Source organism: Lemur catta, chromosome 10 (assembly GCF_020740605.2).
Source record: "Lemur catta isolate mLemCat1 chromosome 10, mLemCat1.pri, whole genome shotgun sequence".
NCBI lineage: Eukaryota > Metazoa > Chordata > Mammalia > Primates > Lemuridae > Lemur > Lemur catta.
This window is the reverse complement of record NC_059137.1, coordinates 81,670,136-81,697,987: the sequence shown is the minus strand read 5'-3', so window position 1 is coordinate 81,697,987 and position 27,852 is coordinate 81,670,136. Positions and strand designations below refer to the sequence as shown.

The following is a 27,852-nucleotide window of genomic DNA, read 5'->3' as shown; positions in this document are numbered from 1 at the left end:
GTATACCGTCCTTGGATTTGACCTGCGGGGACCCAGAGTCTCAGGTTTAAGAAAAATGTATATGAACGGCCAACGGATCTTCCCTGAGATCTACCACGTCCACCAAAGGAATGTAGGCCATGACCGAAGGTGCTGCCTATCACATTGGCTTCCAACAAGACTGCTCCTCCTGGTGGGTACTCTTGACACTACATGCTGCAAACGCACCAAACCAAGGTATTCATAAGATACTTTGAAGCAAAGATTTCAGTTCGAAACTTCGGGATATAAGTCTTAGATAAAGTGCCTAAGAAAGTATTAAGAACCCATTGTATAGAATCACAATTTTTCCTACAAAAGGAAAATCTTTATTCCTTTTTGGGATGATGAAAAAGTTTTGATTATGTATTAAAATTTTGCTGCATCTGCTACAGCTGCCAAGGCATGGTGTATGGAGGAACAATGCTGAGTATAGAATTATACCTAAGCTGACATATGCCTGCAGGTTGTGCAAACCGCCCTGCCCACGCCTAACATGGGAAAGGCGAGCCTTGCTTCCGCCCACAGCTTCTCTGAGCCCCCACCTCCACAACACTGCCTTTTCCCTTAATCTAAGACATTACTGTAATCAATTTTCTCGTGTTGAATCATTCTTGAATTTCTGGGTTAAGTCTGACTTTATCCTGATGGATCTTTATTTTAAATACTTTGGGATTTGATTTGTTAATATTTCATTAAGAATGTTTTGGTCTCCAGGTCCTTAGACATTCAGAGCAATTCTTTTTAAACCAAGCTGAGATTTTGGACGCATACACTACCCCTCCCTAATCTTGACATAGGCTAGACACCTGAAGAGTCATTTAACCAGTGAACTCTAGTTAGGCCCTGGGATAGATTAAAACATTTCCCCAAAAACTGAAAACGCAAGGTTAAGGGGTTGAGAAAAGTAGATATTCATTTTTAAATATGGACTCCATTTAGTATTAGGCTTTGTCAACAGGTGACCCCATGTTTTCCATTCAAACAGTGACTGGTCATCCCAGTTATAGACTCCTAAAAAAGGCTCTATCAGAAATTTCAGAATTTAATAGCTGTGAGATTTCTAACTTGAAGCTTATCCAAAACAAGAGACAAAAACTCTTCTAAGAAATTAATTCACTCTACCCAAAGAAAAAGAAATCAATGTATCAAAAAGATACCTACACTCAAATGTTTATTGCAGCACTACTCACAATAGCAAAGTGTCCACCAGCGGAGGATTGGAGAAAGAAAACATGGCATATATACACAAAGTAATACTATTCGGTCATAAAAAATAATGAAATCGCACCTGTTTCAGCAACACGGGTGGAACTGCAGGCCACTATCTTAAGTGAAACAAGTCAGACACGGAAAGACAAATACTACATGTCCTCACTTATAAGTGAGACCTAAGTAATGTGCCCACGTGGATGTAGAGTATGGATTGATAGACGATGGGACTTGGAAGGTGGGGCGGTGGGAAGGGGTAGATGAGGAGAAATTACTTAATGGGTACAACATACATTACTCGGGTGATGGATACCCCAAACGGCCTGACTTCACCACTACACAATCTATGTGTGTTACAAAATTGCACTTGTACCCAATAAATTATACATATTTTTTAAAAAGAAATTAATTAGGCCATTTATACATATATATTTATGAGGGAGGAAGTTAATCACTATAGGACAAGACATTAGGTTAAACTTTCAGCCAACCAAGACAAATTTTTAACTGATCTATGCACTTTCTGCCCCCAAGCATATAGCTGCTGATTACCTGAGTTGACGGATGTGGAATTACAGCACCATCTGCTGGTGCTCATGACAGAAGACAAATCAAAGTCGTTCTTTTCACATGTGGGTTTTATTTTTAGCCCTTTATGTTGACCACAGAATCACTCATCCTTAGCAGTTCATGGTTGCTCTTCTGCATGGGAGCAGGTGGACTCGCCTTTGCATTCTCATCACCACCTCTGTTTATCATTCATTTAGGGTCCTTAGGACAAGGTACAAGGCAGAGAGAAGCAGGCTTGTGGGGTCAAACTCACTACCTGCCTGCCTGGTTCTTCTGCACACAGGCGAGATATTCCTGCACATCGTCTGGGGACCCCAGAATGAGGGGGACTCGTTGGTGAATAGTCTCGGGTTTCACATCGAGTATGGGCTGGGTGCCTGTGGTCGCCAAGCCCCCTGCCTGCTCAATGATGTAGGCGACAGGATTGCATTCGTACAGGAGCCGGAGCTGCGGAGGAACAGAAGCATGAGGAGAAACTCTGCAAGTGGCCAAACATCCCAAGCCATGCCCCTAAAGCTCCAGGAGGAGTTTCAACTGCTGAGCTTCTGTCTGTCTCCTTAGAGTGAGTGCACTCGTGCACCTCATGAGAGTGGGCCCCTCAAGCTCTAGACCCTACAGAAGGCTGGATGCATTAGGTGAGACTCATCCCAGAGGCGTGTGGGGGCCTCTCCAGCCAGGTGAGGCCCTACCTGTCTCGTGACCTTTGTGCTTACGGGAGACCTGTCTCTTGACTTGGAGATATGAGATCTAGGTACCCATTTCTCGCTGGTTCAGGAATGAGGCAAACTGACGCTGCAGGCCTGGTTAGAAGATTTAATATGTGAGACTTAGGCCGGGAGTGAAGCCTTGGTCAGGCGGATGGAGCACAGGTGAGGTTTGGGGTGTCAGGCAATAAAGTCCCAGACTGTAATTAATTAGCCCGATCATAAGATTCCCACTTGATAATACAAGTATTCTCAACTTTGTGTCATAAAGTTGCATTTAGATCTTCCAGGAGCTACTTTTCCAGAATTATTAGATGAGAAGAAGTTCTCATTCCTGAGTTCGGGAGCTCTCAGGGGATTCTTATGTGGACTTCAGGACATCTGTGAACTCTCTGAAGACGTACGTGATGTGTACGTTTACACGCGTTTTGTTCTGGGAAGTGGGCTGATAGTTTTCATTAGATTCTCTAAGGGGTGCATGCCCCCAAATCACTTGGTGCTGAACCTCAAAGTTAGACACAGCCTGTGGAAAGTGAGAGGTAAACACAGCTGACTCCCAGCAAACGAAGGATGGGCGTGAGGCCAGAGGAGGGGACGGCCAGCGAGAACTGCCAGTCCCCATGACGCCAGCCTTCCCCTCCTCCACACCTTCTACCACAGCCGTGAAACTCACTCGCAGGAAACAGAGCTTGTTTCCCTTCCCCTGCGCGCGCGTGCACACACACACACACACACACACACACACACACACACGCGCGCGCGCGCGCGCGCCAAGCAGTGCACAGTCGCCCAGCAGCAGGCCTGAGGGGAGAGGGAGCTCCAACTGCTCACTGACCGGCAGCCAGCAAGTGGGTGGGGGAGAATTACCTTGCCCTTAGGACTCTTCTGGTTGGCTGGGTACAAGAAGATCCCTCCATAGACCAGGGTGCGGTGCACATCGGCCACCATGGAGCCCACATACCTAGCCCCATAGGGAGCACTGCCGTCCTGGAAAGCAGAAAGGGAAGGGCCAAGATCCAGTGGGTTTGGCAACTAGCCAGCACCAGTGCTGGGGTCACAAGTCCAGCTGGGTAGCCTCTGCGTCCCTGACCCTCTGTTCTCCACCCACTAACTTAGGAATTGAAAACATTATGTAATTGTGTATTTCGTTCATTATGAGCCCCTTCAAACTTCAACCAGTGATTGAATTCATGAAATGTAGGTCTACTTAAAGTGAGACAATATCCTGTAGCAATCTTACAAGAGCAGCTAAAAGAAAGAAAGGAAGGAAGGAGGGAGGGAAGGAAGGAAGGAAAGGAAGGGAACAGAAAGGAAAGGAAAAGAAGAAGAGAAGAGAAGAGAAGAGAAGAGAAGAGAAGAGAAGAGAAGAGAAGAGAAGAGAAGAGAAGAGAAGAGAAGAGAAGGGAAGGGAAGGGAAGGGAAGAGGAGAAAAGATGTCTACATGAACAACAGTTGTTCAGCAGCTCCTTGAAGCTCCTGCTTGCTTACTATGGTTCACAGTACTTTTAGCTTTTGGAGAACCAGACCTCCTTGAACAATGACAACTTTGCACTTACTACAAGCGGTGTTAATCCACTGGCAAAATTTTAAACTGCTTTAGCAATCACTTAAAGACATAAAGCAACTTATTTGTAAACCTTGGTTTCATTAGTCACACATGTAATGAAAAGAATGTTGGTTCAGAGAGAAATAATTCAAAAGTCATGATCTTCTTTAAAGTAGACGTAGCAGGGAAGGCATGATGATATGATAAAATTGCTCCCAGAGGCAGGTTTGTTTTTCCCCCATTCATGACCGATCTATGATTTCTTTGTTTAATCTAGTGATTCTCTGACAGTGCAAAAGGAGATAGCAAAGTCCTCAGGGCAGCCATCCAGGATTTTGTGTTCCAAAAGTTTGGGAATAACTTGGCATTGTATAAATAATGAGTAATGATAAGATAAGTCAAGCTTCAAAATAAGCATTTTTTTTGGCAAAATTTACTGTCCAGACTCTAAAGACTTGAACACAAGCTAGAGTGACTGGTGGGTCAAGAGTTGAGTGAACACCAACAAGATCAATGTTGTAACTTGCGTCTTCTCAAGGCATTTTGGTTAGGAACCTCTGTGTGTGTGTGTGTGTGTGTGTGTGTGTGTGTGTGTGTGTGTGTGTGTGTATAAGATTCCTAACATTTTGTTAAAGTAAATTAAAATGGAGACCAGGCCTGAAGAATCCCTGAGCCAACAAAGCCAGTTAGGTTGCATAAGTGACCTCAACCTTGCTTGATTTGCAAACATAGCAAAACAGAACTTGAGCTATTTCTTGTAAATACCTGCACAGTACTCGAGCAGCCTTTGCCTGTAGGCTTATCACACACGGAGTTATTATTCTTTTTGCTGCCATATCCTGCCACTCCAACCAGACTGCAGCTTCCTGGAGATGGGGACCCACCACAAGGGCTGGGTAAATGTCCCGCCTCTCCTCCTATCATAACAGGGGTGGTGTCCTCCTCCTATCTACAGCCCACCCTCTTCTTGTCTCCTGCTTCCGTCTCCTCCAGCCTCTCACAGAGCCGGGGACATCCATCATCCCCACCTCTCCTTTCCCACCACCGCAACACTCCTGCTCATGCCTGTCACCAAACAAGGACAGTTCTGCAAGAGTTTCGTGGGAAATCACTAAGCATGCACCGTATAGTCCTGATTTGGTTCCTTCTGACTTCTTTTGTTTCCTAATCTTACCAAAATCTTTAAAGGGCACTCATTTTTCTTCAGTTAATAATGTAAAGAGACTACACTGACATGGGTAGATTCCCAGGACTGTCAGTTCAATAAATATGCACTAAACTGCAGATATCACTGCTTACAAAAGTGTCTTGCACTTGATGGAGCTTATGTTGAAAAATAAAGTTTATATTTTTTATCATCATTTAATTCCATTTTTCCACAAATGTAAGTCCTTTTGAATAATGATTCCTGCTAAAAGCAAGTGCAAGTGAGTGAGTGACTCCACAGGTTGGAGCTTAGCAAACAAATGACATGGCAGGTTCAGGCTTGAACACCTGAATTTTGGAAATGTGGTCCCTGCCTTCTCTATAAACAATTTCTCCTGGAAAAACTCAAAGTTTTATTTGAGCTACATTTTAGCTATGAAAGACACTGATTGCTTATGAAGGAAGACAGAGTCCACCACGCTCATGCTGACCAGAGCCACAAGTAGTGGCAGTACCTTCCTCAGCAATGCCCCTGAAGCCACCACCCAAACAGGACCCCACGGACATAACATTCTCCCTGCTAGTGGCCTGGACTTTCTTCACTCACCTCAGGGAATTTCTTTTTCTGCACATATTCAGTGGTGGCAGCATCAAAATACTTGGCATAGCCCTCATTGAGGCTGAAAATCTTCCCTTTCTTCTTAATCTTGACATCTTTTTCCACCAGGACAAATTCTCCAAGAGCCTGGAAAGATGAAGAGAGACGCCAGGAAGAAGAGAGAGAGCAGGAAAGAGGAGCCAACAGCACACTGCACAGCAGTCAGGACGGGAGAAGATGAGGACCTGCGGGCAGAAGCCGGGGTGGAGCCCGCCCAGCGGGGTTTCTGTGAACAGCAGACAGAACAGTGACGATATGGCGCCTACATGGGAAGCTCACGCAGCGACATAACGAGAGGTGAGAGAACTCAAGGGAAGAAGGCCCATGCTCTTCTTTCTTTGCCTCTGAGCCTTCCACTGTCAGCGAGGCCCCTCACTTACACCCAGCCTGACTGTAGTATCTCCCAGGTTCCCATCCCCACTTTAATGTTTTCAGGAAGATTTAAGCCATCAACAATGAGAGGAAGAAGGGACATCGATGTATGAAGGATGCATTTTGACCATTAATTTGTGGACCAGCTATTTTGTTTAATGATTGGAAACATTAAAAGTCGCTGGTCTCCCAACCACTCCTACTTGGGGAAAAATTGCCTTCAATCAGAAACTGGGTTCACTTGGCATAAGGAAGAAGTAAAATCTAAAGGAATCTTCAGACATTAATAACATTGTGCCCAGTCCCCTGCAGTCCCCCTATGGCCACCATGGTCAATATGTGTAGGACATCCCTCAGACACCCTTTGTCTAGTTCTGGTGGTAGCAGTCCCTAAGGATGTGATCAGTGAGCCGCACATGTCACCTTAAGGTGTGTCTCTAAGTCACCTTTCCACCTAGGTGGAAAGTCTGGGCCGGGAACCCAGGTCCATTTTCATGAATGTCAAAGATTGTGAGAAAATGAGCAACTCTTCAGATGACTGCTCACAGCTGGCAGCTAGACCAAAACATTCCCAAGGAACATTAAAGATACTCCCTGAATATAAAGAGGCAAGGCCACACCAACCATGTCTGAAATAAGACAGTGACAAGGACGCTCAACAACTACAAAAATTACTAACCATTCCTCTCTTCTGCCTAACATCAGTGATGACTGCTTCTCTACCAATGAGTCTCCGCCCTCCCTGTAATCTTCCTGCCTCCTAGGTAAAAGTTATTAATATATTTAATCATTAACTGCACCCACTTCCAGGCAGCATCCAATCCAGAACAGACCCTCTGTTCTTCTCATCCTCCTTGGAACCATCAAGCCAACACCCAGGTGCTATAACAGGCCCACACCAATGCACAGCACCCCATGGTTCATTTGGGTGCATCCCCTCGCCCAGTAAACCCAGCTTCCTTTTATTATAGGTTTGTTCTTGATGGTTCATGGCTTTATAAACTTGCTATGGACATCTGTTGCTTTTGAGCAGTCCAGCACTGAGTTCCACTTCTGAAAAGCACCCTAACTTCCTTTGAAGAATTTGCTCTTTCCATTGGATGCCAGTCTAGGAAGACTCATGCATGGGCCTCTCCTAGGCCAAGGTCAGGCATGGGGCTTAGCTTGAACATAAGATGCTCCTCCTTGGCGTTGGAAACCTGAGTGAGACACACAGAATTGTGGTGGTGCCCAGACGAGACTGGCCGTGCTGTGAGACCACTCCTGTGCTCCCTGCTTTATGGTCCTCCATACCTGCCCATGTCCAGCCCGGGCCCTCAGCTTCCCATCAATGCAGCAACTCCTTGTACTTAGTTGAGCCAGGCTGTTTTCTCTCTTGCTTGTCAGCCTAGAGCATGGCAGATACACAACTGTCACCTAAACAGTGGTGGTCACCCGCTCATGTGAATGGAGGAGCCCATTCTGCATCAGTGCGTGATGCAAAGGCCTGGTTCATCCACCCCCAGGCCCCCCCATGGGGACCCTCAGGCTCCTGGAACACCATTTCCTACTGTGGGTGGAGAAGGTAGTGACACGTTACCACAGTCTGTAAAATGTGATCCTGTGTTCCGGCTGTGTGACCACCAACAACCACTGCTTATGAACATGGCCCCACACACTTTGATAAGAGGCACCAGAGCCTTGTCACTTGGAAATAACATCTCCCATTTGTAATGAATGCCTGAACATTGAGTTTCCCACAGTGGAGAGTGTGGCTAACAGGAGGTGGTCCCTCTGTGCCTGAACAACTGGCATGTTCTGACAAAATCAAATGACCAACCCTGCAAACCCACAGGTCAGACGGACTCTGTTGCCCCCCAGGGAGCTGTGCCCTGTGAGACCCTGGCTCAGGAAGCTGCTGGTCGCCCTCCATGGCATTTCTATCTGTGACAACTGCCATGAGCTGCCTCAGCTTGACGTCAGCATCCACACAGGCCCTAAGTGTTGTACACTGGGTCTTTGCTCCAGTGTCCTCAGTAGGGGACGTGACCCAAAGGGTTTTCAGGCTAACATGCAGAGATCAGAAAGTGTTATGCTTCGGTTCATCTCTTCCTTCTGTCACACAGACAAGCTCTGGTGCCCACCTATGTCCTGACTGGCCCCTCCCTCATGACTGAAGGCAGGAAGTGGAGGCTGGGTGCCTGTGACTCCTGGCACTGGGTCCCTGACTCAAAGGCACCTCCCCACTGTCTTTAGAACTGCTCAGAAAATTTCTGGGGATATTTTGCTTACACTCCAGAGCAGTGTGTTCACCCTTCAGTCTGGTTAAGCATAAAGACCCTGGGGGTGACTCCTCACACCCAAGTCACTAGCTTGACCTTGGGCAACTTACTTAGCCTCACTTCTCTCATCTGAAAATGGGAACAATAGTAGGACCTACCTCGTAGAGCTGCTGTGATCTTTAAATGCATTCATAGATATAAATTGCTTAGAACAGGTACCTACATTCCTACCATTTACAAAAAACTAGGTAACTGTTAGCTGTTGTTCTAGAGCAATTTTAGAAACGGCACGTTATTGCCTGAGAGTAATATTTGTAAACCACAGAATTTCTTCAAAAATAAGGAGACATTGGGGCATGAGAAAACTGATGCAGCAGTGGGTCTTGGTCTAATGGGTTTACATGTAAAAAGATGCTATTTGAAATGTTCCTGGGTGTCCACACTGCAAAATCTGTTCTGTCAGTGAACTGTTCTGTTTTGAAATTTTGGAACCCTCCTCCCTGCACACAAATTCACTAACAGGCAAACTCCACAAGGGCTGGAGTGATTGTCTGATCAGTGCTGTATCTCCACTGCTTGCAATGGTGCTGTAGTACATAGCAGATGCTCAGTAAACATCTATAAATATGAATAAATTGAAGTACAGAACTTTCATCTAGGTAACTACAGGAGGCTTTGAAACGGCTCTTGGTCAACATTATTTGAGTTTTCACAAGACCTGACTATGCTTGGCAAAGCATTTCACAAGTAATAAGCAAAGTGTCTACCATTTAAAAGTAAAATTCACAGAGCAGTCTATGGGATGGTGCTGATCTAAAGAATCCCTGATTCTGTCTGGAAATTGGCAGCACTGGGATTCTTAAATCATGTGTTCATATAAACCAAAGAGGTTGAATTCATTTTTGGAAAATAAACTCCTGAAGGACAAGGCCTGAGTTGACACTACAGACTCAGTAGGTCTCCTGTCCCCAAAGTGACCTTACGTGGACAGAGTCCCTTCATGTTTTCTGATGATGGTGTTGGCTCCCCAAACTAGGCTCTCTGGCCCCAAAAATAAGTATTAGGAAGGACCAGGAAATGATCCCAGGGGACTAGAATTAAAACAGAGGACCGTGGAGTCCCCAAGCACAGACGGCACTGTATTCTGTACCTACCGGGTCAAGCATGAAGAGGTCCACTCCTTGCCCTGTGGAAAGAGCCACCAGGGTGGCACTGCCATACAGTGCATAACCCGCGGCCACGATACTGCGGCCAGGCTGCAGGGCGTCCTTTTCAGAAGGCTCGTCCTCTGTGGTCTGCGGGAGAGAGGACAGAAACGAGGTGTGTTATTGTCTCTGGAGAGGACCTTTGCCAGAGGCCCGGGCTTCAGATCTCCGGGACCCACCGAAGGAAGCGCAGTTCTCAGAACTCCCAGCGGCAGTGAACGTGTCCACAGGCAACCAGGTGCCGTGGGAACAAACAGGCCCAGCCGAGCCATGGCAAAGGCCACCCGTGGACCTCTCCCTTCCTGTTGTCCCAACGTACCTGTCGGCCCCCTGGCAGGAACGGCGCTCCAGGATGCCCAAGCCACAGCCCTTTCTAATCTGCTCACGCCGTGCTCTGACACCGCGTGGGCACCACTCAGATCACCCCGTCTGATCTGGTGCCCTAGCTCGTTCCACATACTAACAGGCCTCTGAGGAGGACAGCACTGTCACCTCCCCAGCTCAGACGGGGAACGCGACCCTGAGCGGCTGGACAGCTCGGCCAGCGTCCGAAAGCCTCAGAGCTGGACTCACACCCAGGCAGCGTGGCCCAGAGCTCCTCCTGATCCACGCGCTGCCCTTGAAGGCTTGTCCCTGCCCGGCCCTCCTGGGGACCCCTGTCTGCAACTCAGGGCACTTTCCCGAGGAAGACTCCCCTTGGCCATGGCAGCCCCAACAGTGCTGATGTGAGCTGAAGTCAGAGAGACAAGGCGGGAAGCTGAGGAAGGAACAGGGGACGTTCTCCACAGAGGAGCAGAGCTGCACGTGACACTCGCTATCGTAACCCATTTTTCCTGATATCTCTGGAAGCTTCCTTCCCTCCCCTATCTCCTAGCACTCTGAAAGGCGAGGGAATAAAACCTCATGAATTTGGGAATGTGGGTGGCGAACGCCCAGCCTCCCATGGGAGGAGCTGAGCTGGGCTGGGGGAGGCAGAGCCGGGCGTCCCCACTGGGCACCATAGTTCCTCTCCCGACCCTCATCTGGGGTTCGGGCTGCACCGCAAGCCCTGCGGGGAGGGCGGTTCTGGACAGACACTCAGGCCCTGCTTCTGCGGCTTAACGCCACAGGGACGGCTGCTGTGAGAGGACTGGGAGGCAAAGGTGAGTGGGCAGACGTCTGTCACCTAGTTCCAAATCGGGAGACCCAGGTAGGCTCAGCCTCATGGACTGGGGCAAGTGGGTCCGACGTAGGTGACAAGTTGAGGCTGCAAACGCACTTCTCAGGGTCCCCAGAGATGGTGGAGCTTGGCTGCCAGGGTTAGGACTTGTTGGTGTCGCTGCTTCTGAGTCATTCAGTTCTCTCTCCTGCGTCTCCGGCACCGCGACTTCGGCTGTGCAATTAGACGCTCTGCTCTCTCCACACACCAGTGAGTCTGTGGCCCAAAGACAGGCCCAGAAATACTACACAGAACTTTCCTGCTGAGAAGAAAACTCCAGAGGGAATGGGAAAGCGATGGAGGTGGAAGGCACACTTCAAAATTATTTAATATGAAGATAAGAAGTAATTATGCACATAGGAAACTGAACAATATAACATGAGCCTGCATATTATACACGCATGGAAAGCAGGACAATTATGCTAATTAACTCTCCAAAACAATAACTTCTGAAGAGTAAAACAATAATTTGAATTTGAATTTATACGGGACTTTGTAGATTTCAAAGTACTTTCACGTTATGTTTTTGCAGAACACTGGGAGGCTCTACAACCCTCACCTGAAAGACAAGGCATGACGGTCCAGGGAGGGACAGGGACCTTGTCCCTGCAGGTCTCAGCGCCCATGGGTAGTTGGCCTTCTGCTGGCAACATTCTAAGAGCTTTAGTTTAAAAGCAAATCTCACCCTTCTTTAAAAATAGCACGTTCCATTTAACATTTTCTCTTACTTTCACACACATGCATTCTTTATTTTTTATAGTAGTTTTATGTTTTTGTTTGTTTTTTTTTTTTTGTTTTTGCAACTGAGACCACTTTCCATTTGAGCACGTATTCAATGAAATGGCTTTGCTTCCAGATTTCCAGGCACGGCCTGGCTCTGAGCACTCCGCCCTAGACCCGTGATTCCCCAAGTGGACCAGCAGCGTTGGTGTCAGCGTCACCTGTGCTCCTGTTTGAAGAGCAGGTTGGTGGCCCTCCCCAAGCTACAGCAGTCTGTCTCCCCAAGCGCCCTCCAGGGGGTTCCCACGCACTAGGGTTTGGGAACTGCCCTAAGTGTGATGTCTTAAGAAGCCTCAGAACAGTGGAAGGAAAAGGCAGTGTTAGGTTTTTAAATTAAAATCCTTAGTCTTCCTCATGAAACTTCTGAATCATCTTTGTCCAGCCATTAAGAGGTCACATTTTCTGTAGGAAACCAGAGTCCTGTTCTGCAGATTCCTCCTGGACTGGGAGATGCTCCTGTCTTCTGAGCCTCAGCTCAGCATCCCACCCTTGTCATAGCTGCCTTTGTCACAGCTCAGGGGGCCACAGGTGTGGGCTTATTTCTAGACTCTCTTTGTGTTCCATTGGTCTATCTGTCTATTCTTATGTTAATGAAAGGGTAGGCTTTTCCAGAGGTTTATTTAACAATAAAAATGGGGAAGGGGGTCTCCGGACCCCATAGAGATGTCAAAATCCACACCCGAGATTATTCGGATAACAAGACCCGTCCTCCCGTCAGAACAACCCCATCATCCATCCTGCTCCTGAATACTCGGATTTTCAGTTTTCTGTGACTCTGGCCCCTGCTCCACACCTTGTCAGTTTGTTACTTGTTCATTTCAATGAGCTCAGCTGTGCATTTGAAGACATGGATGATCTATTTTATCTAGCACTTCTCGGTGATTTGAAGTAGGGGAGTTTTTACTTTGTCTAGTCTGTGACTTCATTGCCAATAAAAAATGTCAACTTCAAGAAAAAGGGGAACCTTACTAGCAGAGGCCTGAAAACAGCATGGAACATCCTAAATGCTGTTCAGCATTGCTCCTTAGAAATAAAAGGGAAGAAGATAGCTTTCATAGAGCTCTGACTGTCCTGCAACGTCTCTTTTGGTGCTGATCAGAGATTCTCAGAAGTCCTGGGTGGAGACGGGCATCCTCCCTGGTTCTGACGAGGCTCTAAGATGCTGCGACAGCCCCATGAGGTCTCTGGAGTGAGCTGCACCCTCAGTAGACATCGCCTGAGCATCACAGAGCTTCTCCTTCGTGTCTTGTTTTCGTAATACTCATCCTGAAAGTGGTTCACTAGTCTCTCAAATTTGCCCCTTTTCTTTAGAAATAGTATCAGAAAGAATCCATGGTTGTTTGGACTAGCCTTCAAAGCACATGCTGAATTTAAAGTTTAAGACAAAAATCTGCATGGCCAAGCTCAGGTCAATTCAAGTGTGAATGCCCCACACTACGTACAATATTGATAATATCCCTCTTTGCTCTTAAGCCAGTTGGTCTTAAGAAGTTCTGCAGAGCTGTGAGGATGGAGGTGGGCAGCACTCCCATCGGACCCCCGTCCTGCCGTTACTCCCTGGGCGGTTTCAGCCAAATCTCTTACCTTCTCTGTGCTGTCATTGTTTACCTATAAAAAGTGACAGCCACACGTGTACGTGCCTCATGGGACTGAGGTGAGGACTACCCCAGGGACACTGCTCAGAGGTGAGGGGAGCCCTGCCTGACTTGCCACCAGCTGTCAAGCGTATTAGCCCTGGTGATAAAACCAGTATTTAAAGCCACCTCAGGGGACGGAGCAAGACGGCTGCGTAGAAACCACCAGTGATCCTCCCTCCACACGGACACCTAATTCAACAACTGTCCGAGCAAGCAAGCACCTTCAGGAAAACTAGACATCAGGTGAGTGATCACGCTGCCTGGTTAACATTCTGTCAAGAGGAGAAGCACTGAAGTGGACAGAAAAGACAGTCTTGCACTGCCTACGCCCCCTCCCCCACCCCCAGCAGTGCTGTGCCAGCTCACCCAGTGGAGAGAGACTCCATGTGCCCAGGGGAGGGAGAGTGAAGTGATTGTGGGCCATTGAAACTCAGGGTGGCCCTGGCACAGGAAACATCACAGGGCAGAATTCTGCTGGTGCCCACAGAGGGAGCATTTAGACCAGCCCAGCAGAGGGAAATCCTCCCCGCTCCCTGGAAACCTGAGTTCCAGCTGGGCCCAGGACTGGCTGCCACACATCATCCTGGGGCCTGGACTAAATTCCTAAGGCATTTGGGCCACGAGTGGGCAATTTCTGCTGCTGTGCAGGCTCAGAGCCAGTGCACTTGGGGTGCATGTGACCCAGTGAGATACCAGCAGGTATGGCCAAGCCAATGCTGTGTCACCCCTCCCCCAACTCCAGGCAGTGCGGCTCAGGAAGAGCCTCCTTCCACTTGAGGAAAGGTGAAGGAAGAGCTCAGAAAACTTTGTTTTGCAACTTGTGCACCAGCTCAGCCACAGTAACATAAAGTACAAAGCAGAGTCCTGGGGCCCCTGAGTCCCTGCCTTAGTTCCTGGACAGCTTTTTGGACCCACCCAGGGCCAGAAGACAACATGCTGCCTTGAAGGGAAGGACCCAGTCCTGGCAGGAGCCACCACCTGCTGACTAAATAGCCATGGGCTGAGAATGAACATCAGAAGTAGGCAATAGTCCCCATTGGCTTTGGGTGAGAGTAGGCTGGCTTCAGAGGTGTGACCTGGTGCTGGTGGCCACAAGGCAGTGCCCATATCACTCTTCCCCCAACTCTAGCAGGCCACCACAGAGAGTGAGGGAAGAGAGTGAGAGACTTTGCCTGGTAATCCAGATAATTCTCTTGTAATTTACTCAAGTTGACCAAGGCCATACCATCAGATATTTCCAAGAGGCATAGCATTACTGAGCTTGGGTCACCCCCTGTTCTTATACAGCTGCAGTGACCAGAGACTTAGATGACAGCACTCAATTCCATTTAAATATCTGGAAAACCTTCTCAAGAAGGACAGGTTCACACAAGCCCAGGCTGTGAAGATTAAAATACACACCTAAACTTAACCAAAGAAATGAAAGACCTCTATAATGAAAAGTATAAAACATTGATGAAAGAAGTTGAAGAGGACATAAAAACATGGAAAGATATCCCATGCTGTTGGATGGGAAGAATCAATATTGTTAAAATGTGCCTACTACCCAAAGCAATCTACAGATGCAATTCAATCCCCATCAAAATACCAATGACATGGTCGGCGGAATCAACATTGTTAAAATGTCTATACTACCCAAAGTGATCTACAGATTCAATGTCATCCCTATTAAAATACCAATATCATTTTTTGCAGATCTAGAAAAAATAATTCTATACTTTGTATGGAAACAGAGAAGAGCCCATATAGCAAAGGCAATCTTAAGCAAAAAGAACAAATTGGGAGGCATCAATTTGCCAGACTTCAAACTATACTACAACGCTATAGTAACTAAAATAGCATGGTACTGGCACAAGAACAGAGACATAGACCAATGGAACAGAACTGAGAACCAAGATATAAAGCCATCCTTATATAGCCATCTAATCTTTGACAAAGCAAACAAAAACATACACTTAGGAAAAGAATCTTTGTTTAACAAACGGTGCTGGGAAAATTGGATAGCCACATGTAGAAGATTGTAACAAGGTCCACACATTTCACCTCTTACAAAATCAACTCATGGTGGATAACAGACTTAAACCTAAGGCATGAAACTATAAGAATTCTAGAAGAAAATTTTGGAAAAACTCTTATAGACATTGGCCTAGGCAAAGAATTTATGAATAAGACCTGAAAGGCAATCACAGCAACAACAAAAATAAATAAATGGGACCTGATCAAATTAAAAAGTTTCTGCACAGCCAAGGAAACTGTCATGAGAGGAAACAGACAACCTACAGAATGGGAGAAAATGTTTGCATGCTACACATCTGATTGTTAGAGCCAGTTTCCCTCGGCCCCGGGAACAGAATGACAGAGTCACTGAGGCTGCAAAAGGCAAAGGAGTTTTTTTATTGACTAGCTCGAGCTAGGGTCCAAGCCCCGAGCACCAACGCAGTGGTCTCTTTTATGGGCAGGGACCCCACACAGCGGGGGTGCATGTCTTTTATATTCTTTGCTGGAGCCCGCTGTAGATAAGAGATTCCTGCCCCTCCTCCCCAGGGCTCCAGGAACATACGCATACTCTCTGCACAAGCTGTTCACGCGCTGATGACGCCTTGGCCTTGGTCTTTTTATCAGGAAGTTACTTGCAGTTGTTTTTTCATTTTTTTTTTTTTTACATTGGAGCATGTTTTTAGCTCTTATCATAACCAAGCGTTAAGCAAGCAAGCCTTGTTTACAGAAGCGGAATTTGGCTGTTAGCTAAAAGCAAAAACAAGTCACCATCACATAAACTAAAATATTGTTTTAGTTCTGCCCTACATGATAAAGGGTTGATAACTAGAATCTATATAGAACTCAAGAAAATCATCAAGAAAAAATCAAATAACCCTATCAAAAAGTGGGCAAAAAACATGAACTGAAATTTTTCAAAAGAAAATAGACTAATGGACAAGAAACATGAAAAAATGCTCAACTTCTCTAATCATCAGGGAAATGCAAATCAAAACCACAACGAGATATCATTTATCTCCAGTGAGAATGGCATTTATCAAAAAGTCCCAAAACAAAAAATGTTGGCATGGATGTGGAGAGATAAGAATACTCATACTTTGCTGGTGGGACTGCAAAATACTACAACCACTGTGAAAAGTAATATGGAGATACCTCAAAGAGCTAAATGTAGAACTACCATTTGATCCAGCAATCCCATTACTGGGCATCTACCCAAAGGAAAAACAGACATTCTATAAAAAAGACATCTGCACCGGAATGTTTATAGCAGCACAATTCATAATTGCACAGATGTGGCAACAACCAAAGTGCCCATAAGTACGTGAGTGGATTAATAAAATGTGGTATATGTATACCATGGAGTTCTACTCAGCCATAAAAAACAATGGTGATCTAGCACCTCTTGTATTATCCTGGATAGAGCTGGAGCCCATTCTACTAAGTGTAGTATTGCAAAGAATGGAAAAACAAGCACCACATGTACTCACCATGAAACTGGTATTAACTGATTAACACTTATGTGCACATATAGTAATAACATTCATTGGGTGTCAGGCAGATGTGAGGGGGAAGGAGAGGATGGATATATTCACATCTAATTGGTGCAGGGCGCACCATTTGGGGGTATGGACACGCTTGAAGCTGTTACTTGGGTGGGGCAAAGGCCATATATATAATCTAAACATTTGTACCCCTGTAATATGTTGAAATAAGAAAAATACCAATGACATTCCTCACAGAAATAGAAAAAATAATTCTACAATTTATATGGAACTTCAAAAGACTCAGAATAGTCAAAGGCATCCTGAGCAGAAAGAACCAAACTAGAGGAATCACATTACCTGACTTCAAATTATACTACAGAGCTATAGTAACCAAAACAGCCTGGTACTGGCATAAAAATGGACACATAGACCAATAGAACAGAATAGAGAATCCAGAAATAAATGCACACATCTATAGGGATCTTATCTTAAACAAAGATACCAAGAACATTCAGTGAGGAAAGGACAGTCTCTTCAATAAATGGTGCTGGGAAAACTGGATAGTCACATGCAGAAGAATGAAATTAGACCCCTATTTCTCATCATATACAAAAATCAAATAAAAATGCATTAAAAACTTAAATCTAAGACCTGAAATTATGAAACCACTAAAAGAAAACTTTGGGGAAATGCTTCAGGACATTGGTCTCGGCAAGGACTTCTTGAGTGATACCCTACCCTACAAAGCACAAGCAACAAAAGCAAAAATGGACAAATGGGATCACACCAAGCTAAAAAGCTTCTGCACAACAAAGGACACAACCAACAAAACAAAGAGACAACCCACAAAATGGCACAAAATATTTGCAAACTACCTGTCTGACAAGAGATTAATATCTAGAATGCATAAGGAGCTCCAACAACTCAATAGGAAAAAAATCAAATAATCTGATTAAAAAATGGGCAAAGGATCTGAATAAACATTTTTCAAAAGAAAACATACAAATGGCCAACAGGTATATGAAAAAATACTCAACATCATTAGTTATCAGAGAAATGCATATCAAAACCACAATGAGATATCATCTCACACCAGTTAAAATGGCTTTTATCAAAAAGACAGGCTATAATGAATGCTGGCCAGGATGTGGAGAAAGGGAACCCTTGTACACTGTTGGTGGGAATGTAAACTAGTGCAATGACTGTGGAAAACAGTATGGAGATTTCTTAAAAAACTAAAAATAGAACTAGCGTATGACCCAGCAATCCCACTGCTGGGGACATATCCAAAGAAGGGGAGTTCAGTACGTGGAAAAATATCTGCACTCCCATATTTATTGCAGCACTATTCACAACAGCCAAGGTATGGAATCATCAACAGAAGAATGGATAAAGAAATAGTGGTACATATACACAATGGAATATCATACAGCCACAAAAACAATGAAATCTTGCCATTTGAAACAATACGGATGGAACTGAAGAAGCTCATGTTAAGTGAAACAAGGCAAGCACAGAAAGACAAACCTCACATGTTCTCACTCATATGTGGGAGGTCAGTATTAAAAATAATTCATCTTATGATGATAGAGTAGAATGACAGAGACCAGAGGCTGGGAAGGTTGGAGGGAGATAAAGTGGGGATGGTTAACGGGTGTATAAGTATAGTTAGATAGAATGAACAATATTTGATATCACAACAAAATCACTATAATCAACAATAAGTTAGGGTATACTTTAAAATAACTAAAAGGGTATAATTGCACTGTTCCTAACACAAGACAATGATAAATACCTTAGGTGATGGATACCCCAATTACCTTAATTTGATTAATTCAGATTGTACGCCGGTATCAAAACATCACATGTACCCTATAAAGATATACAACTGTTATGTACCCATAATAATTAAAAATGAAAAACTTAAAAAATGAAGCCACTTCTAAGATACAACTGGGGACCTTTTTGCAGATTTGCATAAATACTACACTATTTCTTTCTTTTCCTCTAAACTGTACCTCAAAAGGCAAAGCAAAGCTCCTTCACTCACCTAGCTCATTTTTGCTTAACTTGAGACATCTTAGTCTTCAACTTTGCCAGATACCATAGGAAGGGTCTTGTGGCATGCTCTTCTCCCTCACAAAAGTCTCCTTTTCTCTCTTCACACACAGAACAACAGACACCAACAGGGAAAGCAAAACTTCCCGAGGTTTCCTCTAACTGAGGCTGGCTTGGCTTCTGTTTCTTCCTCCAAGAGAGGCGTGAATAACACTCCCTGCTTCCTCGGGTTCCTTCTCAGAGAGTTTGTGCTAATTCGCATGTTCTTCTAAGGTTGTTTTCTGTTAAGCTTTTGATGGGTTGCCCCTAAAATTCACGTTCTGTCCCACCCCCTGTTGGGGACAACAAGCAGCCCAGCACACATATGTACAGCACAGTGAACACCAACAGACAACATGTTAGTCCAGGGGACACGGGGCATACCTAGCCCTCCACTGAGTTTATAATCTGGAAGGAGCACTGAGAAAGACACGCATGGGAAGTTAATTACACGGACATTACGTAATCAGCGCCAAACTGGCAGCACAGAAAATAAGCGCTGCCTCACTCGTGTCGTCCTAAGTAGCTGAGTGGGGAGAGCATGTGCTTTGGGGCCAGAGAGATGAGTCTCTAGAGCCAGCCCCGCACTTTACCTGAGGGCAGGTTACCCAGGAACATCCCAAGAGACCCCCAAGCACCCTTGGTCTCCTTCTCCCTGAAACCCCTGAGGGCAAAGGCCGAGCCTTCGTGACCGGACCAAGGTCTCATCCCCAAATCGAGGCACAGCCAAACCGTGTCATCTGGACTGTGTGGTCCGTCGTGAAGTTTCTAGTCATGCTGGATGGTCACAAACCAGCCCATAAGATCTTCTCTGTTGTTAGGTTTTTGGGGTAGGCAAAACGGGCCCAAAGATGCCCTGATCCCCAGAATCTGTGCATTTGTAGCACTACACGGCAAAAAGGACTTTGCAAATGCAACGATCATGGTTATGGATTTAAAATAGGGAGATTACCCTGGATTATCCAGATTGGATTACTCCAGTCTAATCAAATGAGCCCTTAAAAGCAGAGAACTTTCTAGGCTGGAGGCAGGGAACGTGAGAAAAAGTGTTGCCTTCACTGGCCTTTGCTGGCTTTGAAAGTGAAGGTTCACAAACCACAGAACACAGGCAGCCTCTGGAAGCTGAGAAGGACCCCAGCCAACAGCCAGCAAAGAAAGGAGGGCCTCAATCCTACCTCAGACTGGAACTGAATTCTGCCAACCACCTAAAGGAGCCGGGAAGCAAACTCCCCTGGAGCCTCTTGACAAGAGACCAGCCTGGCTGTCACCCTGATTTTGGCCTTCTGAGACCCTAAGCAGAGAACCCAGCCAAGCCTGCTCGACTTCTGGCTACGGAAGTGGGAGATAATCAGCAGGAGCGTTGTTTTAAGCCTCTAAACATGTGGAAGTTGTTACAGCAGCAACAGAACACTAATACAGTAGGAGGTGAGATGCACAAAGAAGAAACAGAGTCTCCACTTGCCACCTGGAACCTAATACCACGTCCGACGTTTGTGTCACACCCAGACTTTCAAAACAAGGTCCCGTCAATCCCCCCACTTTACCCTCCCAGGAATGCTGGGAAGTAGAAAAAGAGAGCATTCCCAATTCAGTTCTTCCACTGAGGAGGCTGAGGCAGAGAGAAGTCCGTGCTTTGCCTACCGTGGTGTTTCGAGTTAGTGGGAGCAGAGAGGTTAGAACTCCAAACTCAAGGCTCTTAGTGCAGGAACCTTCCAGAAACCACCACAGGAAGGAGGTGTGAAGTGCCAGCCTGTCTACTCACCTTTCTGTAGATGGCGAATATGGTTCCAATGGAGGCCAGGCAGTCAATGTTGGAAGATCCGTCCAGTGGGTCGAAGCACACCACGTACTTCCCCTAAATCGCATAGGGAAGAACCACCTGGTCAGAACATCTTCCCCTCAGCACAATTGCTTTGTGTCAGGGCCATGTGTGGCAGACAACATCACACCAGACAGAGGTTTAAGCTATGGCATATCCTTGCCCAAAAATGCCACTGCTTGTGGAGGGTGGGGAACCAGCATACAGGACTCCTGCAGCCAGGGCCCGCCCTGCCCCACACAGATTAGTTGACGCTGCACGGGGTGCTGGAGGACCCACCCCTCCACAGGGCTCTCCTCCCTGGCCTGCTCTGGCTCCACCCTCCCTCCCACCCGGCCCACCAGGGCTCAGAGCTGCTGAGGATGTGGCAGGAGCCCAGGGCCGGAATTGGCACCTTGCAGGGAAGAGGTAGGAAGCAGAAGATGAACTTGGGCTGCCACTCAAAGATGCCCAGGGCTGGCTCCACTCATGTCCACGGTAAGGTCAGCTATGGGCTTAGGGATCAGTCTTTCCGGGCCTGTCCCCACACAGGTGGTTTTTTTTTTTCATCTTGCAGAATTTTTGCCAAAAGACTTCAGAAAATCTCAGAGCAACATTCCCAGGGCCTCCAGTTCTGTCTACTAAGATGGCTGGTGTGCACAAATACATCAGGAGAATGAGAATACTCCTTGGATTCTGCTGCATCCAACCCTTCTGTGCAATGTGAAGACCAGAAGACAGAGCAGGTGGGATCTTAGGAGACCCATGACCCCCATGGGCCCCCACTCTGCTGTCACAGGCAGCTCCAGCTAACGTTCCATGGAAGGAAATCCCCAGACACTTCAGACGGGCCTCCCGTGGGCAAGGTCCTGAGGGAGCCCTCAGTGATGGCACCAGAGTCGCCTGGTTAATTGGACACTGGGAACAAAACATCAAGTACAATGGGAGGCCTTTCTCCCTCCACGCAAATTAGTTTCCCCTGACTTTCCAATGAGGAATGGCCTAGGTTTGTTTGAGCTTTATTTCTGTTTCTTTTCTTGCTCAGCCAGAGGGAGGAAGAAAAAGTGGGATCATGTATAAACTCAGAAATTCCCCAGCCTCTGTATAAATAATCCAACTTAGCCCAATCACTCTTTCATGCATTCATTCAACAGATGTTTGTTGAGCATTTAGCATATGCTGGAAAATGTTCGAGGTACAGAGGTTTCAAGGGGGAAAACCATGGAAGTGACACTCCAGCAGTGACAGAGCGCAGGCCCCACACACAGCAGCTTGTGGTAAGTGCCCCAAGCAGGGTGGAGGGGTAGGGAGCGGGAGGGGGTAACCCTTGATGAGGGGCCTGACTGGAATTGAGGAATGAAGACACAGAGAACCAGGGAGGAAACTTTTGGGCAGAGAGATAAGCAGGTGTGGAGTGTTCAAGAACTAGCATGAGGATCTGTGTACGTTAGACCAGAGACAGAAAGGAGGGTCATAGCAGTTGAAAATGAAAGTTGAAAATAACAGGTGTAATTTAGCTTTAATTATGTGAGACCAGTGTAAAAGTGCCTTGCATGTTACCTGGCACACAGTAGGGGCTTAATAAATTTGGCTTTACTTATCTTTTCCATCCTTCCAGCTAATCACAAAGAAATGGCCCCCTATCCCCAGTATGAAAGAAGGGCGACGTCCCAGCATCTATGTTATATTTCTCTATTGCAGCTGAACATTGGTGGGATTTTTTGGCCACTGTCCGTAAAGGGCTGTTCATCAGCCCCCAGTGAACGTGGACCCGCCCCAGCCATGCCCTGCACCAACCAACGTCACCATTGCATCAAGGCAAGAGCATAGGACCTTTGTGATTTCTTTTCCATATTAGTCTGACAGTTTGTCAGGCAGGAAGAAATCTCTGCTGAGCCCACAACCCCCTGGGGAAGTGTGGGGTGGGGGTGGGGCGGAGATGAGAAGGGGGAGGGGACAATGAGACTGTCTGGTGCAGCTCTTCCCAGGAGCTCTACTCCTTCCTGGATGCCACAAGCTCCAGCCCCAAAGGAGCCAGCACCTGTTACTGGCTCACTGAGTGAACAGCCGCGGACAGCCCCCCACCGCTGGGCACTCCTAAATCTCTCTGACTTATTTCTTGAATGAACCACTGCCCTACTATGGAGTATTCTTTAAGTATTCAGCGTAAGAGTTCCAACCAAAGAAGTGTGCAACCCTTGGTTTCCCCAAAACACATGGAAGATACGGAGGAAAATCCGAGCAGCTACAGAAAAGCAAGACAGACTCTTCCCGGCTCAGTGGCACCATCTGCTGTTCGGCAGGGGCACTGCAGCCCCAGGGCGCACCCGCCTCTCCTTGGCCGTGATTATCGCCTCTTTATTCTCTTCGGACACCAGGACGCAGGTGCTGTAGGAGGACTGGAGCATGTTGATCACCAGGGCATTGGATAACACGTCCAGTTTCTTCACTTCGTCTCCCGTCACGTTCACGCTTCCTGCGATCCCGTACCTACGGCGACAAAAGGCCAGACGAAGTTCCTGAGGGAGTCCTCGCTCCAGCAAAGAACCGCTGGTGCCAAACCCCAGCCCTGCCTCCCTCCTTTCCTTCCTGTCTCTGGAGTCTCCAAATTACAGGTGCAGAAGAAGCAGACTGTGCCTCAGTGGTGGCTGTCCACCTTGCTTCCTCTGCCCCTCGGGAACGTCCCCACATGACCCCCGTCTCCCCGCGGGACGAACCGAATCCGTCTTACTGCAGCGCAGCCCGCACTCAGCGCTGGGAGGGGGACGGGAGCTCGTCCCATCAGACACGTCGCCGTCATCAAGAACCCCAAAAAGCAAAGGACGTGGCCTTCCAGCACTGGAATTCCACGTCTCTGCAGCTCTCCCCACAGAGTGTCCTGCTGGCTTCAAGTAGAAACTGCCCTGGGGTCGCCTGGCCTTCCTTGACCTGAGAGGAAATTTGAGGGCGGACTTAACTTATTTCCTTGAATTCCCCACGACCGCCCCAGGCCACAGCAGGAGGCGCTTCTGAGAAAGCCCCATGGAGAGGCTCCGCCAGGGCACCGATGGGCAGGGTCTCCCGTCTCCGCCCTCAGCCCCCCAGGATGCTCCCGGCACAGCAAGGGGAGGGGCCCTTCCGAGATGCAGGCGCCCCTCCCGTCCCACCCAGAGGCTAAGGCCGGTCCCCACGTGGCCTCAGGCCCCACCCTGGAAGCCTTGTTCCCAAGGCGGCATGGCCTCCTGTCCCCCTCGTGCCCACTGGGCCACCCTCAGCCTCCAAAACCGCCAGGCGCACACCTGCCTCAGGGCCACCGCCTGCTGGCCTTGCTGCCCCCACCAGGGACACTCTTCCCTCCTGGAGCCACGTGGCTGTCACCCCACTTGAGCCTCCACTCCAGGATCATGTCTCAGGGAGGCCTTCCCTGGCCATCTACCTGAAGTGGCAGCCCCTGATCCCAAAACTCTTGCTTGATTGATTTTCTCCTTAGCCCAGTGCTGTCTGCCCACTGTTAGCTCTTCCCTCCTCTGCCTCCTGACCCTCCAGGAAGCCGTCCTGGTCCTCCTGCACGTCCCCCCACCCCCACACGGGCACTCCCTGCCGTCCCTCCCCAGCGGCTCGTGGTCCTCACGCAACGTCCTTCCTGCAGGACCACCTGCTCGCTGAGGGCGACAACCGTCCTCCCCCTTCGTTTCCACAGTGCCCGGATGAACAGTAGATGCTCGGTGCATGTTCACCAAACTGTGAAGAAAGGAGGGCAAGGAACTAATTCCCTTCCCCCCTTATGTTGATGCTCTTTGTTTGTTAACGGCAGCTCAGGTGGGGTTGAGACCCCCGATCTACCCTGAGCTGGAGACGGACCCCTTTCCCGCCCTCTCTCCGGAATGACAGCCGCCCGCCCAGCGCCCCCCCTGCACGTGGTGTCTGACGTGCTGTGATGCGAGGAGCCGGCTGGGTTGGAGAACAGCCCTGGCAGCAGCCTGGCCTCACGACGGCACCCCCTGGCCCAAGACAAAGGCAAGGAAACGGGGGCAGCAGCAGCAACCACGCCGGGTTATTCTGCACCGGAGTCGAAGGGGCCCACAAAGCCAACTCTCTTGCCTAATAAGGACCCTTGAGGCAGCCACTGCTGGGGAATGAAGAGCCAGGGCCCGAGGCCTCGGGTGGGCAGAGCTGAGACACGGGCCCTGCCCTGTGGTTCACAGACTCTCCTCCAGCAGCCCGTCAGCCCCACCCCTGCACCCTCCCTCCAGGCGGGGCAGCACCCTCCTCCCAGAGGGACAGAAACTCGCCATGAGATGTGATTCCCCACACGGGCTTCGAGCCAGGGCGTGGGTGAAACGTGCTCTCTGGCCGACAGGACAGTCTTTCAGCATTCGGCTAGCGCTAAAGCTTCCTGACATTCCTAAACGGGGCGGTCCACCCTCCGGGCATGAAAAAGCCACGGAGAGGCTCCTGGGGTGGGCACCTGCCACCCCCTTCTCCCACCGCGAGGAGAGGAGGGAAAAGGGAGACTCTCCGGTAACGTTTAAATCGAATTCATCGAGCCTCTGCCGAGAAATGTCCTCCCGCAAAGAGGAAGCAAAGGAGTGAGGGGCTTGAGGTCCCTCCAGGGGTCAGTGGCAGGAGTGAGGGACTGTCCCAGTCTCTGAGCAGAAGCCTGGCTGCTCCGGGACACCGGCCACCTTTCTGCTCTCCGAGAAGCAATTCCAGGGTCCTTTTAAAATGATCTGAGCATCTTGGTAGAAAGAAAGAGTTTCCAGCCAGTGGGTTTCTCCTGCTGCCACTTTGGGTGTCTGTTCCGGGGGTGGCGGAGGGGAGGATGCCTCTGAGTTGCCAGAACATGGGGCTCCTGCCTCAGCCGCCCAGAGAGTGGGAGCCCCCCGCCGGCGTCCGCGGGCCTCGCCTGCCCCCTGGTGGTCAGTCGGTGGCATCACCAGCCGGCCAATGTCCCGGGGCTGGGCCTGGAACCCTGGCAGTGACCAGCAGTCACCGCGTTTACAAGGGGGCGCAGGCAAAATCGCATCACATGGACTTACTCACCCTTGCAACACCCCTACGAGTTACACGCTATTAGTATCCTCTCCACTTTACAACACGGACACTGAGGTCCTCGCAAGATAAATCACTGCCGGCGATGGGTAGTGGGAAATGCCAAGTTAGACAAGCACCTTCATTATCCACTTCCTGGGGCCACTTCGCCTGGACACTCAACTGCCGCAAAAGCCGAGTTTTGTGGCAGACAAGTAAGAAACTACCACCGCAGCTCCTGCCCAGCCGAGAGTCCTGCACGGAGGAGGGGCCTGGCTAGTGTGGGAGAACATTCCTGAGAGGTCGCCCAGGCAACTGCGCTCAGTACAGCAGGGCCGTGCACAGGGAGACGCAAAGTCTGTCTGGTGTCACTCAGCAGGGCCACCACCCCGCAGGAGCAGGCAGGGCAGTGGCTGCACCTCACTCTCAGGAGAGCCCTCACATGCAGAGCGTGGCCATTATTGCCACGTGAGGTAGCGACACCGCCACAGCATCCACAGACGGGACAGAAAGCTGAGCGTCATGCATGTGCAGCTTGGTCCCATGACTGGGTCACCAGACCTTATACACATGAAGTCTGTGAGGATAAGTACACCTTGTGATGCAATGCGATCACTGTTCTGTGTTAAAAACACTAAATTGTTCAGAATATTTTAAATTATTAAACTTTGTTGACTTTTCATTTTGGGACCACCCCTACCCCCCAAAATATGGATCCCTAACACTCAAGCTTCCACTGGAATTACTACGAGGAAAATGGAAGCCCAAAGAAATAGTTTCTCTTTATCACAGATTTAAACTGGGAATTTGGCTGTGGCCATCAGCAGCTGTAGCATGAACTTGACCTCATTCTGTGCCTGGATAAAGCACCCCGAGAACCCAGTGGAACAGCCTGTGCACGGCCCTCCCAGGCCCAGCGCCTCCCGGCTCCCCGCACAGCACGAAGACGAGAGTCACACAGTAGAAACTCTAACGGCAGCCAGCGCAGCGCTCCCCTCCACTGTGAGGGAGGGGCTGTGGGCGGGGCCTGGAAAGTGCTCGGTTGTGTGAATGATTTCCAGCTCCCAACGTACTGCAAAGGTCATGGCAATAAAACGCTCATATCTGCCAAGGACATGAAGGGGTGTTTCACGTCTCCCCTCTGCTTCTTTGTGACAATGGGAATGTCTCGATGCAAATACAAGTCATGATAATACAATATATGTTTCAATGCAACAAGCCACTGCACTTGTTATCATTATACTAACTGGAAAAACTACATGTATATATTTCTACAATACAAAATACTTCCAGTGCCTTGAAATATTTTGTTCCTTTCTTGAAACAAGTCAAAGGCCCATTCATCAAAGCACAACTTAGAAACTTAACATGCAACTTCCTTCTGGGGCATATAAGGCCAGTAATCTCTGGAGCCCGTTTCTTGCCCAAGCACCTACAGTTTCTGCACCCCCACCTGGGCCAAGGGTGTTCTGTGCACCTACCCTCACCTGCTCCCCGGGACTCACAGGTGGGCCAGGCCGGCCTTGCGCACGGCCGAGGAGATGGCTTTGATGGCCGTCAGCATGGAGTTCAGCAGCTGAGTGAGCTCCCCCGTCCCTTTGGCCTGACGCCCTTTTTCCATAACGTAGCGGGTCAGGGTGAGCATGTCTGTTTCAAATGGGCTTCTGTCCGTCATTGTGGCCGATAAAGCTTCAAATCCTTCTTTTCTCCCTGCAGAAATCCTTGTTTACCTCCAAGAGCTGCTGCTCCACAGCATGGAAGCTGGTAAGAAAACTGTGCTGGCCAGGCCAGGACCTTAAAGGAAAAGGGGCCCAACCCACGTGACTGAAAGAACTGGACAAGCCCTTAAGGAAATCTCCCTGATGTCACTGACTGGCGGATGCCAGACACCACCGCAATCTGTAAACAGAAAAGGCTGCCCGGAAACACAGACCTACTTTCTCCTGCGGGGCTCCCCTCCTGCAGGAGCCTAAGAGGCAGCCATTTAGGAACAGGTGGGGGGTGAGAAATGCAGTTGATAAAAAATGATCCACAAAACCCTTTTATTCCAGGGCTCAAAAGGATCCTTCACAGAACCTGACTGTTCCGTCGCTGCAGCTGGCAGACTGGCAGGTGTCTTATCTGGGGCGTAGGTCACATAGTCAAATAACGGCAATCC

General features: G+C 48.4%; 1 protein-coding gene across 1 annotated transcript; it reads right to left on the bottom strand.

Moving 5' to 3' along the window:
* Positions 1-1,859: 1,859 nt before the first annotated feature.
* On the bottom strand, positions 1,860-27,531 carry FBP2 (fructose-bisphosphatase 2). The gene is made up of 7 exons (XM_045562204.1): positions 27,200-27,531; positions 23,012-23,174; positions 20,649-20,741; positions 9,642-9,782; positions 5,804-5,941; positions 3,372-3,491; positions 1,860-2,247 (listed from the first exon to the last, which is right to left on the bottom strand). The coding sequence occupies exons 1-7, from the start codon at positions 27,367-27,369 to the stop codon at positions 2,053-2,055; spliced, it is 1,020 nt and encodes a 339-aa protein (XP_045418160.1). The 5' UTR covers positions 27,370-27,531; the 3' UTR covers positions 1,860-2,052.
* Positions 27,532-27,852: the final 321 nt, after the last annotated feature.

What these genes read in the sequence shown, in the direction of transcription:
- FBP2 (XM_045562204.1), bottom strand. Translation starts at nt 27,369, where the DNA reads ATGACGGACAGAAGCCCATTTGAAACAGACATGCTCACCCTGACCCGC. An exon ending in TCACGGCCAAGGAGAGGCGG is followed by an intron (nt 20,742 to 23,011) that starts GTGCGCCCTGGG and finishes TATGCGATTTAG; the next exon opens with GGGAAGTACGTGGTGTGCTT. An exon ending in AGAAGAGTCCTAAGGGCAAG is followed by an intron (nt 2,248 to 3,371) that starts GTAATTCTCCCC and finishes GTTCCTCCGCAG; the next exon opens with CTCCGGCTCCTGTACGAATG.